Here is a 13380-nt window from a genome sequence, read left to right on the forward strand (position 1 = left end):
GACCGCAGCGCGGGTGTGTGTACACACCAGCGGTGTTGTACATCAGGTCCCAGTTTGGGTTTAATGGCATGCCCCCAAGAGCTGCTGGCTCCTACCTCGCCCCCGTCCACACACACACACACACACACACACAGACACACAGACACACACACACACACACACACACACACACACACACATTCCCTTTCATCGCATCAGGGGTCTGCAGCAGAGCACTCAGTTAAAACACCCCTCGTGGGACTCTTAAACGCCTTGGACGGATATTAAACCTCATAATGACAGCACGGGGCACAAGGGACTTCGGAGACAGTGTCAACACACATGCAGAGCTGTCAACAACACCTCAGGGGACGCATGTGTTTAACCATCAGATTTCACGCACAGAGCTGACTGCCTTTTAATGTTTTTAACATGTTTCGAGGAGTTCATCATATCCAATTGCATTTAGACGTTATGTATTGAGCGTTCTAGTAGCAGGGATCTTTCTTGGCCTTGTCTGTGCCTGGGTATAATTGGCCCAGTGGAGCGCGTCCCGTCCATGGCCCCTGCTAATTGTTTTTTGTCGTCTGGGAAATCCGAGTCCTTGCATCCTGAAACAGGAGTGGCGCACCAGGGCGAAAATCTATAAAAAACCTTTTTGTCCGCAACTTATTAGGGCCTCAGTATCGCTGTGGAAGCGCATGAAAGTACTCTCTCTCTCTCTCGCTCATTCCTCTCTCTCTCTCTCTCAATAAAAGATGAAGGGAACTCAAAAACAGGGCCCAGAACTGAGGAGGTCAGATGACCGCTGCTTGAAACTGGACACTGGGAGAAGGGGACTGAAGCATGTGGATTACCCGGGAGAGTAATGTTGATTCCTGACCCGGGCTGCTGAGCGCAGCGGTGTAGAGGGATGCCTGATTGACTTGGCCTTGGCCTTGGCCTCCAATCCAATACCTGTGAGACTGCAGAGATTGGCTCCTTTATCACCATGCAAAAGTCAAAAAGGGCATAATGTTTGACATATTCAATTATAATGTTGACCGGATCTGAGTGAGATGTTTTGGAACTTGCTGTAGTGAAGCATGAATGGTTGTCATTCATTTATAACATTGGCTCTTTGATGCCTGTAATTGCTGATAAATAATAAATTAGGGTCGTTATTATTACTTTAATTGTTTTTATTTATTTATTTATTTATTTATTTCTATTTCTGTTACGGCTTCTAAGGAAATAAAGTAAATAATTAATAATCAGATCTTCGTCTGAAGTTTGTCTCTGCTTAAGACATAGCAGACATTGTCTCATAGTAATGCTGACTGAAATGCTACAGAACTAAACTCTAAATATGGATAGACTCTTATTCCTGCTAAGCTCATTTCGACTTGACTCCATTGTTATTACCATAGGCTTTCCTTCTTAGTGCCTCTTAGTAGGCCCCTTGAACATAATACAGCTTAGCACCATGCTATATCCAATTGGGCGTGGAAACACAGGCTTGTATTGGAAATTAGTGCACCAGTAATTCATTCCTCTGAAACGCACAGCTAACTAAAAGCCTGGTGGTGGATTATTCCAGATTCTGCTCATCTACGGTGGAGAGGGAAGGCAATATGGGACTGACTGGGGTTGTCATAAAGTCATGTATTTTTCCAACTGATGGCATACATTATTCATGCGTTCACTAATTGCACATTTACAGAGTTTTTGAGATGGGCATTTTTCCGGGAATGAGGCGTCTCTTTCCACACACAGAGACACCCTGAGGACTTCGGCGTGTGGAGTAAAAAAAAAAAAACATTCATCATTCATTCAGCCTGCCTTATGTGCTCATTGCTCTCCATCCCTATTCCCTAACCCTAACCCCACCCACCCACCCACCCCCCTCCATCCACCCCCCTCCATCTATGTCCAAAAACAGAATTCACCTCATGTCTCACCAGTGGATTAACAGGAATACCCCCACCTCACCCACCACCAGCAGCCCAGCTCACCTCCAACCCCCACCCATTAGTAATGCTGAGGCAGAGTAGGAGGACACTGGGGGCCTTGTCGCCGCATCAAGCCTGAGAAGGCCTCTCCTAGCAACCATACACGACAACACAATATCCTTTCACTCAGCCATGAGTGTGTCTCAAAGGGGGCTGCCTGGGATTCGCCTCAGCCCTGTGAAGTGCCTGTGTTTTCAGGACTCACTCGATCGCTCGCTCGGGGGACGAGGGGAGAGAAAGAGGGGAGACTGGCTCTGTGGTCTAGGATGGAGGGTGAGAAGACGTGACAGCTATCTGAGCCAGAATGGCGGAGATGGGATGGGATGATTCTGTTTGTGTTTTTTTTTCTTTTTTATACATCTCTGTAACAGCAAAGGGAAGGGGAGTAGTCTTCATTGCTCCATAACTCAGAAGAGTAGCAATGCCTTTTTTGAAAGTATTAAATCGAATGTAAGAAGCAGTATAGACTGGCTGAAGATAGGCCAGACTGCCATAATGCAACTGACCTGAATGACTTTCCTCTCTTTCCCTCTCTATCTGCCTCTCCTCACCCGCCCCACCACCACCAACACCACCGCCCCATCCATTCTGGCAGAAGAAGGCCTACACTATAGAGCCCCAGTGTGTGAAAAACGGAAACCACCTGAATGGCAAAGGTAAGAGCGCTCTCATGTTTCACCCCGACAGAACAATGCAGGCTCCAGGGCTGCACAGAACAGCTCCTGTGAATCACAATGACTTTGCCAGCTCGTCCCTCCTCCATTCACTGAAGTAATTGACCTGGTGGTCTGACTTTACCATAGCGCACGGTGAAATACTGTACCCCCCGGACACATCACATGCTGGTATGTTGTTGACGTCACATGCTGAACGGGTGTAGATCTTTTTTTGGTTTTTAATTGAGTCTCAGTTTAACAAAAGGTCTCCAAGTATCCGGTTGGAAAACTCATGAATTATTATCAGTTCGAATGGGCATGGCTGGTACGATGGAGGAAAACAAAATGCCCCAGTGCTTCAGTTTACAAGTCAGCAAATGTGTTCAATAGACCAACATTACACACATGACATGATACAGTACAGAGCAGAGATTTTCAGAGTGTCCTGTCTGTCACATTTAATGTTATATTATGGGATTAAGTTAAAGCATAAAACTGGCACATTGTTAATATGTAATATGCAATATGTAATATGTAATAATACAAATATGTAATACATATGCAATATGTAATAATAACATATTGCATAATATGTTATAACACATGAATTCAGTGTGCTGGGTTTTCTAGCACGGAAGGCATAGTGGAGTCATCTCACTACAGGACAAAACCACAAGCTGCGGATAAACTAATGTGTCTGTCTGGTATAGTTTTTAAATGAAACCATTCACATTCATATACAGTACATTTCTGACCTTTTGCATGTTTGCATGTTCAAATAGTCCCTGATGTTTTGGTTACCTCCTAAAACGTGAACATTGATTTAGAAAATGAGAAGTTGATACAGTCAAATCATTTCAGTATGAATGCGCTGCACTGTTTAAATGCTGCCAAGCGATTGTGCCCACAGGGAGATTTTTATTTCAGGGAGGGTGGGGACATGAAAAAGCTCTGCTGTTCTGTTCAAGTCAGCCTTTGCCCTGAGATGGAAAACACACAGCTGACAGACGGTTAATATGGGCTTTAGGCGACAGAGCTTAAGAACTGCACTAATCCTGACTGCAAAAGACCCCCATGAATCTGTGAGCTCGCTCAAGACAGAAACACTGTGAGAGCAAGAGAATGAGAGAGGGGGGGTAGAGAGAGGGAGGGAGAGAGAGAGAGGGAGGGAGAGACAGAGAGAGGGAGAGAAAGATAGAGAGGGCGAGAGAGGGAGGGAGAGAGTGAGTAAGAGAGAGGGAAGCAAAGGAGGGGAGGAGAGAATGAGGGGCGGGGCAGTGAAGAGGCAGAAGGTCATGTGACTGTTTACACTAGCGAGGGCAGGCATGTGTGTGTGTGTGTGTGTGAGAGAGAGAGAGCGTGTGTGGAGTGGACTTTTTGCGGCACAGCCTCTGACTGGCCCCTGCAGAGCCATGTAAAGTCCCAGAGCTGAGACTCTGCACTGACAGTCGGAGCAGCGACACACAGACAAACACCACCACCACCACACACACACACACACACAAACACTCTCTCTCTCTCTCTCTCACACACACACACACACAACCACATGGCTCAGAGAGTCACCCACAGCCATGGCCTCTTTCCAGAGGGACAGCCGGGGAGGCCCAGGGAAGTACTGGTCAAGTCAGGTAAGACCAAGAGACACTATTACTGCTCTCAGCGAAGTTAGTCATCAGTTACTAAACCACTACGAGAAGTGACTTTTCATCATGGCTAAAGTGTTATGCAACTGCTTTGTTGTGATTGTGGCTGCAAGGGGATGTCTTAAACTAACTGCCACACAGAAAGAAAAGCTTGTTTTCATCACAGAGTGTGTTACTTGTCAGACAGAGATTTCCTTTTTAAGTTTGTCTTGAAGGCTTGGAGGTTGCTGTGGTTATGTGCTGTGTATATTGGAATCGATATTGGCAGATGGACATTGTACTGTACTTGCACCAACTTGCACTTGTCACAGTGCAAACATGGCAAAATGTTTACTCTTTCTCTCTCTCTCTCTCTCTCTCTCTCTCTCTCTCTCTCTCTCTCTCTCTCTCTCTCTCGAGCAAAGGGAGAGCCTAGAGCCTGTGCTAAAGGTGGGTTAATCAGTGAGTTTGCTCTGTGTGTCTATGGCTGGCCTGTTTGGAAGAGTGGAGGAAGGTTACTGTAGCTGTAATGGCTGCCTACATCCCATGGTAGTGGACTGGGAGTGATTTGGGGGCTAATTTGGCTCAGGGTGTGGTGGGACAGACAGTGACCAAGCACATCACCCAAGGGGGAGCAAAACAATCGATTCCGTTCCAGCAAAGGCCTCAGTCATCGTCCTCACCCATGCGCAGCTGAACTGATGTCATAGACGTTGTGTGTCTCCATAAAACCAGACCTCTAAATCAATCCTAGAAAAAACAACTCGGGTGAATAGGATGACAGAGAGAGAGCTTGTTTGGGCTTGTTTGTCATGTAGTTACACACTGCCTGCTGAAGCAGTCACAACTGGAACCTTTAACAGCCTCAAGCCCTCGGGGCATTTTTGAAGGGATCCACTAAAACACAAGAGAGCCATTCAGCTTTGAACTTGAAGTTGATGAGGCAAGGAGTGGAGTGGGGTGGGCTCTTTCATCTTTTGAGTCCTTCCTGTCTGTCTGTCTGTCTGTCATTTAGCTGCTCGTGCCTGATACACTCTATATCTGTCTGAGCGAGTGTGACATAATGTTAGTGGGTGTTTTGAAACATGACTGACGTTGTCGGAGTATCCTGTCAGAACTGAACAAACAGTGGTGAAGTGAACTTTAACACATTTCACCATGGGCTTTGCGACCACTGTTGAGTAACATGCTGTGAATCTTTTACAGTCCGTACCTGTCGTGTGGAAGCCAGTCATTGCATTGGTTGGTTTGTTCTAGTGTCAATACTGTAGCTACTCCAGAATCCATGAACAGAGCAAATCAGTCAAAGAAGATCACATCAATGGCCATGTGGTGTGTGCTAAGCATGTTTGAACAGCTATCAGGGAGGTGATAATATTGAGTAAATGCAGGTATAGTTGTATTTGTACCCACACATACACAGACACAGTCACATACCGTACACACACACACACACACAGACACACACATACTTGAACCAAATGTTCTATACATGCCATTGTTATTTACACACTTTCCCCAACCCTGCAGTGCATGAGAGAGAAAAAAATCTCATAACCCTTAAGCAATCTGAGAGACAGAGCCACACACTATTGAAATCTCATAACCCTTAAGCAATCTGAGAGACAGAGCCACACACTATTGAAATCTCATAACCCTTAAGCAATCTGAGAGACAGAGCCACACACTATTGAAATCTCATAACCCTTAAGCAATCTGAGAGACAGAGCCGCACACTATTGAAATCTCATAACCCTTAAGCAATCTGAGAGACAGAGCCGCACACTATTGAAATCTCATAACCCTTAAGCAATCTGAGAGACAGAGCCGCACACTATTGAAATCTCATAACCCTTAAGCAATCTGAGAGACAGAGCCACACACTATTGAAATCTCATAACCCTTAAGCAATCTGAGAGACAGAGCCGCACACTATTGAAATTTATGTTTCCTTTGTTTCATGCCTGTCAGCACGCAGTTCGTTGCAGCGCAGGGGTCCTTTCAGAGGTGCTGATTGGTGCTTTTGCATGATAAAGAGCTGACCGAGCCAGAGGCTGAACTTCATGGTGAATTGGGGGTCAGTCTTCAGAGACTATTATGGGAAAAGAGCCCCCCCCCCACCCTCCTCCTTCCAACCCCATGGGAGGGAGGCAGTTCTGGGCATCCTCAACTAAAGATGACATCGCCATGGCAACCGCTTGTGCTCTGTTTGTATATAAGCAGAGCCAGAAATGGGGGCGGGGCTTGTTGATGTGCTGTTTATTTGACAGGGACAGAAATGACATCACTCCACGCCTTATTGCATTCTTATATGATTTCACCAATGACATCACTCCACGCCTTATTGCATTCTTATATGATTTCACCAGTGAAAACTTCATAGGGAGGCTACAGTCTGCACGTTAGCTGTCATTTGTTTTTTTCAAACAGCATTGTAGACTGATAAAATACCTAATTACACACTGTGTTTGAACCATTAATAGCTGCTTTTTTTCAAGACAGCATATTCATAATTGCTTTAGACTTCCTGTAAATCCTCCATTTAAACCGACTTACCATATCCATTTCAATGCTAATGTAATCCTCAATGTACCCATCTGTTCAAGATAGTGTTTGCAAATCCAAAAGTCACTTTGAATTTTTATTTTCACAGGGAAAATATGTACATAGCTTTATATATTTGGGTGGATTTAATAAATTGCTGCTTCACCTGGCAGGACCCTGCAGGGGAGGAAAAATGTAAGCACAAACCCAGCAAAGGACAAAGAAGGTCACAAGTAACATAAAGAAAATGCATTGGCCCACTGAGTATGGATGATATTCACTGTCTGAGCAGACACAGAAAGCTCTTTGTGGTCGCACTGTGTCCGTGACATAGATATAAAATCAATGGCAACATAGATGGCAGGTCAGCTCAGCAGATGAACATTTGTCAAGCAGATCGGGTTTCACCCTCTGCTTCTTAAACTATGCTGAAGTCTGAGCCTTTCTGAGGATGGAATCAATTTGTATTCAATCTGGGCAAATGCACCTGAATGGGAATAGTGATAAATGGCACGAGCAATGACGCAGTTTCCATATCCTGTGTCTGCTACTTAGTTAGTGAAAAGATGGCGGAATGCATTCATGCAGATGCGGAACGCTTTCAGACCCAAAACTGTCAACACACAAATGAACAGTAGGCTATGTTTGTGTTTATAAAACATAATGGCCAATTCAGTGCATTCAAAGCCTGACTTACCTTTTGTACAAAAACATGTGCGCCACACACACACACACACACACACACACACACACACACACACACATGCACAGACAGGCAGGCACACACACACACACAGACACACATTGTGGTGTAAGCTGCTTTCAGACACCAGTCTTCAGTAACCTGTGGAGTGGCCTTTTAGCTGGCTACTGTAATTACATTTGGCTGTGAGCAAAAAGGCCACCCATCTCTGCCTCCTTCCTAGTGACCAGCAGCACAGCTATCCCCTGTGTGGTCCTCCTGCCGAGTGATAAGCCACACATCTTTGATGATTAATGATCATCTTACTGTGAATCTCAACATCACTCAAGCTTAACTGAGTCGCAAGAAATGAATCTTGTCTGAATCTGTGTTGAGGTCTTTATTCAAGTATAGTTGTTTTTCATAGTCACCTCTGTGTTACATAATGTGTCTCTGGCAAACATCTCTTATGACCCGTCTTGGACCAGTCGCCAGTGGTCTGACTGAGCCCTTCTTAAAAGATGCAGTGATTCAGTTGCAAGGGGAGAAATATAACTCTGGAAAGCCACTTGTAAGTAGATGAATGTCCTCCACTGGCTGCCAGATGGCATCGCTGGCATTGCAGCAAAATTTGGATGGACCACCACATCCTCCTCTTACTCTCTCTGTCAGACTCATCTGTTAGATCCACAAAAAAATGGATGGACTTTGACTGCAACCCTCCTTTATAACTGTGGACGCATGTCTTAAATTCCATCATTTTATGTCTAGTTTGGGTCTGACACCATGGGTGGGCACTGTGACTTTAGAAAGAAAAAAAAATCCCATATTCGTTCCAATCTCTGCAGCAGCATTTTGATCAGATTGATGGGAAGGTGCTGTGGCCGTTGAGGTGCCTTTCTAATATTGAAGAGCTCGCGTGTCTCTGGTTCCTCGTGAGAAAGCCGACTATTGTTCAGCGGTGGCTTATGACACCTGATCTATTTTCCAGCCTCTCTCCGGGATCAGGTCCCTCCTCTAAGCTCCTGTCAGCAGGGGTGACGGACCTGGGAGTGGGTGTTCCGTGCAGGCGCTCAAGGTCCAGTCAATGGCCAGGGGCCCACGGAGTATAACACGAAAGAAGTGCTTACAAAGGGGGCCGCACTGACACACACAACACAAACGGCTAACGAAAGGAGGCTGTGTTGACGTGGCGACCGCCTGCGGTCCACTCATGGCAGCTTGGAGGTTATATGAAATTGCCAACAGGGTCAACAGACAGGCAGAGCGAGGCCGCCAGAGAATTTCCATGGGGTGTATCTAATATAAATAAACTCAAGTGCTCAGTAAATCACCTACCATTCTTCCGCCTGGTTACCTGTGACTGCAAATATGCGCTTGCATGAAGGAAGGCAAATCAGCCAAATGACCAAAGCTATGGGCTCTTTATTGCCAAGCCCCATGGACTCCCTGTTGAAAATGGGCCCAAAATGAAATGATAGTTTTTGCCAGGTATTTCTACCTGCAGTTCAGAGACACACTTGACTAGAGACATCTAATTTACCTCTCTCTCTCTCTCTCCTTCTGTCTCTGCATGTTGATTCTCTAGCCTCTGCCTACGCAGACCTGCAATGGGAGGCTCCCCAGTCAGAGGTGGCTCAGAGGGACCCTTTCAGCAGCTACCCGCACCAAGACGTCCCCCCAGTGGCCAGCTACGCAGCGCAGCCAGATTACATGGAAGAGGAAGATGATCTCATCAAGCCCAAAAAGCTTGTTAATCCAGTGAAAGCCTCCAGAAGCCACCAGGAGCTCCACAAGGAGTTGCTCATGAACCAGAAACGGTAGGAGTTCTCACTCAGATATGCTTTTTACACTTCACCACCACCAACTCCACCACCACCACCAACACCTCCCCCAACACCACCACCATCACCACCACCACCACCACCAACACCACCACCATCACCACCACCACCAACACCAGCACCACCAACACCACCACCATCACCACCACCACCATCACCAACACCACCACCATCACCACCACCACCAACACCACCATCACCACCACCTCCCCCACCAACACCACCACCAACACCACCACCACCACCACCAACACCACCAACACCACCACCAACACCACCATCACCACCACCTCCCCCACCAACACCAACACCAGTCCAGCACTATAACTAATATCATCCCAGCTGCCATCTGTCATAAACATTTATGCTGTAGGCACACACACATTGACCCTCTCAATCTGTTCCGGTTGAAACGTTCAAAACCAATGCAAGTACTTTGAAATGAAAATGAATAGGACTTTAGCTTACAAAAGTTACTTTAGCTCTACAAAATGTCAACTTTGAAACATATTTTTGAATTGTTTTTTGTTTAATTGTTGTTTGTCCCCAAGTTACCATTAGCTAAATGTTGTTTTTTCCTGTGCCACCTGAAATGAATGAAATGAAACACATGTTTGTTCATACTGTTGAAAGGGACTATATACTGTAGATATAACATCATCCCTCACAGAAGGTCAGCGAGATAGAGGCAGTAAATCGCACTTGCTGCTGCGTGATGGGTGATTGGTTGGTTTAATGCCCTTTGATGTGCTGCTGCCACTGCGTAAGCACAGATCCCGGATTAACCGTTATAAAATATGCTTTTCCATTATGTAAGGAATGCGTGGCAGAAGAGAGGCATCCCTGACAAATGATATAGCCGTGCGATAGGAACCATCACGCCATCCCCATATGGGTGTTATGAGAGAGAAATGGTGCACAGCGTACACAGCATAAGCACAACACAGCACAATCCCCTGCACAATCCTCTGCTCTTAGGCCAGCACTACCGCTAGATCCCGCGGTCTGCCGTAGCCTTAGCAGGGGCTTACTTTGGGACGTTGGGCTACGCTGAGAGAGATCAAAACACTAACAGTCAGAGAAATTCCTGCGGCCAGAATCCAGGTGTAGCCAGCGGAACGCACAGCTGGAGAGAGGGAAACAGGAAATGTAAAACATAGCAAGACAGGGTGTAGTAGTGTGTTGTGTCAAGGAAATGGGTTCCCTAGGAATCCCAAAAGGCTGGAGTACTTCGGGGTGCATTTTTGATGGGGAGCTAGCTAACACTGTCAACCTTGTGTAAAGTATAGGTGACTCACAGGAGAAGTCATTTTGACTAACAGACCATTACTCCTATGGTATTACATCAGTCATACTTATTGTTGCCTTAAGGCATCCACCACTACAGTCATCTATTTTGATATTGCTTTTACACATCCAGTATATCCTAATATCTACTGAATGAGGTTTTCTGCGGCTTTGTGTCTGTATTTGAAGAGGATATAATGTATGTGCAAAAGTGGAGAAATGTTAAATTAAAAAGTAGACCCTCCATTATGCAGTGCTTCAGCCCTCTAAATTAGCCCTCTCGCTGGTGTACGGTTGTTGCTAGGTAACGGCTCACTAAAATGCACTGCACTCCCCTACCCTTACCCCTTCCACCTACCCCTACCCCCACCCCCACCACTCACCCTCAAATGTTTGGGCAAATCCCTTTAGCTTGAGGACCCAAGCCCCCCAGTCAAGGACAGTGGGAACTCAGAGTCCATAGAGAGGACTACAGAAGCCCCTTTATCCGTATGCCCTCTCGTCTGATGCCGGTGCATACTGAGCTCAGGAGAAGCTCTCCAAATACACACACACACACACACACACACACACACACACACACACACACGCATACACACACAAACACACACACACACACACACAGACACACACACATACACGTACACACACACATTTTAACCATTTGTTTATGTCCACATGAAGAAAAAATGGTACAGGGACACAAATATTAAGAATACAGTACAATACATAGGTGCATGCTACTTGCATGCTAAACCCATGTCCATGGGTTTGCATGGACATGGGTTTAGCATGCAAGTAGCATGCACCAGGTCTTAACAATATCACTTAACTTAAGTGATATATAACTTAACAATCACAATACTCAGTTCTTAAGGATATAAGTAGCAACGTCTCCGCCATATGTGATAGCAGAGATGGCACAGTACTCTGCAAGCTGTGTAGCCCTCCCTTTGGCCAAGTAGTTGCAGCCCTCTTACTACCAACCTGTGTACGTGTCCTAGGCTACCAAATATGAATACGAGTAGTCTGCACCTAGCTCTGAGATGGTGTTTAGGAGTGGACACACACACACATACCTATAGCCTAGCTCTGAGATGGTGTTTAGGAGTGGACACACACACACATACCTATAGCCTAGCTCTGAGATGGTGTTTAGGAGTGGTTGGTATTTACCTTGGTGCAGAAAGCCTCCTCCATGCTAGAATCAAAGGTGCAGCCTACCTCCAAAATGTACACCTCACTGGACTTCTCATTGATGATAACAACATCTGGTGTATTGGCAACCAGGTGTGAGAAAGTACTAGGGTTACTATTGCAGTGCTGAAACATGGATGGTTTTACCTGAGAATGTTTGTACATTCTTACTGAGGGTGGAAAATGGTCTTTCACTATGAGGTCTACTATTCTGTCATGACGTATGTACATTCCTTTGTAGGCATGGCAGCCATTTAGGATGTGTGACAGTGTTTCAGTGCTATGTTCTGAGGTGTGATGCAAGCAATGAGGTACCTGAGTTGTGGGAAACCAGATAGAGAGGTTGAGTCTAGTAGGGAGGACTTGTAATCTGGCTTTAACTGTAAATGTGAGAATGTCCTCATTGAGTGCAGTGTTCTTGAGAAATGAGTGAGACACAGCGTGATCAGCAAAGGGAAGACATGCAAGTTTTCCCTGAAGTTTCAGTCCAGTACACAGACATGCAGCACTTATGTACACACACACACACACACACACACACACACACACACACATGCACACAAACACACAAATATGGACATTGGTCTTTCCAAATCCCCCTCAGGTTCTTCTTCATACTTCAACATCTCAGTGCATGTGTGCAACTTATAATCAGAGATGGACAAAGCACTGTTCTGTCCACACTGACCAAACACAACCATTAGCATACCTCCATTACCATGACAACCATTAGCACACCCCTATTACCATGACAACCATTAGCACACCTCCATTACCATGACAACCATTAGCACACCTCCATGTGTGATCGCCTCCATTTCTGTATGCAACAAACACTGGTATTATACAGTGCAGGGGTGGCTAACCAGTCCAGCATGAAGAGCCAAAAAAAAAATTCCACACAACTCAAAAGAGCCGCACAACAAAAAAAAGATGCCCACACTACAACAGCGACTTAGGCCTACAGTTTAAATAGATCTTCTCTTTTTCATTTTAAGTGAGACACTTGGCAGATGCTACAAATTATTGTTTTCAGGAATGAGTAGCAAGCAACAAAGATATCTGACACACATCACAAATTTCCCCTCACTGAATGACTTATTAGCATGAGAAATGCTCCAATGTAACAACTGATATGATGCCAATGTGACCGTCAAATGTTCCGTCAAGTAAAAGAAAATACACAAAAAGAAAAACGATTCTGCTTCTCTAACTGACGTCTAAATAGCCTACCGTTACGTTGTAGCCTACTTGTAAAGGTCAGTGCCTTTCGGAAATGTTCAGGTTTGGAGCTTTATGCATCAGTTAAGTCTGGCATACCAAGTAGGCTACCAAACTAACGTGTAGAACACGTTTTTTAACGGTGTTATTTTAATTACTTTGATATATCAACCAGAAGGTTATTCTAGCCTACAAAAATGATTAGCCTAATCCTTCTTTTGAATGTCTGTGTTCCTCTTTCTATTTACGCTTAGCGTTAGGGTCTTTCTGATTGCAACAGTAGCATTACACCTGGCTAAAGAAACAAACGTGTCTGCTTCTTTTTAGGGCTATATTCCTATTCATAACATTAGC

The 13380-nt window shown here is 45.3% G+C and overlaps 1 protein-coding gene across 3 annotated transcripts in view; it reads left to right on the top strand.

Annotated features, from left to right (window-relative positions):
* Positions 1-13380, top strand: part of LOC143104157 (protein FAM107B) — a 42745-nt gene that overhangs the window by 25858 nt on the left and 3507 nt on the right. Inside the window, exons 11-12 of one of the 3 annotated variants that reach the window (XM_076268112.1) lie at positions 2566-2626; positions 9066-9297. In XM_076268112.1, the coding sequence (XP_076124227.1) occupies positions 2566-2626; positions 9066-9297 (293 nt within the window). Of the gene's footprint in view, positions 1-2565; positions 2627-3958; positions 4258-9065; positions 9298-13380 lie in introns of those variants that run through there. The other 2 variants (XM_076268113.1, XM_076268114.1) reach the window with 2 other exon arrangements.

Source organism: Alosa pseudoharengus, unplaced genomic scaffold (assembly GCF_046254945.1).
Source record: "Alosa pseudoharengus isolate Yale_2024_CS ecotype anadromous, Long Island Sound unplaced genomic scaffold, YU_APseudo_1.1 YU_APseudo_1.1_scf_5, whole genome shotgun sequence".
In the NCBI taxonomy this organism is placed as follows: Eukaryota; Metazoa; Chordata; class Actinopteri; order Clupeiformes; family Clupeidae; genus Alosa; species Alosa pseudoharengus.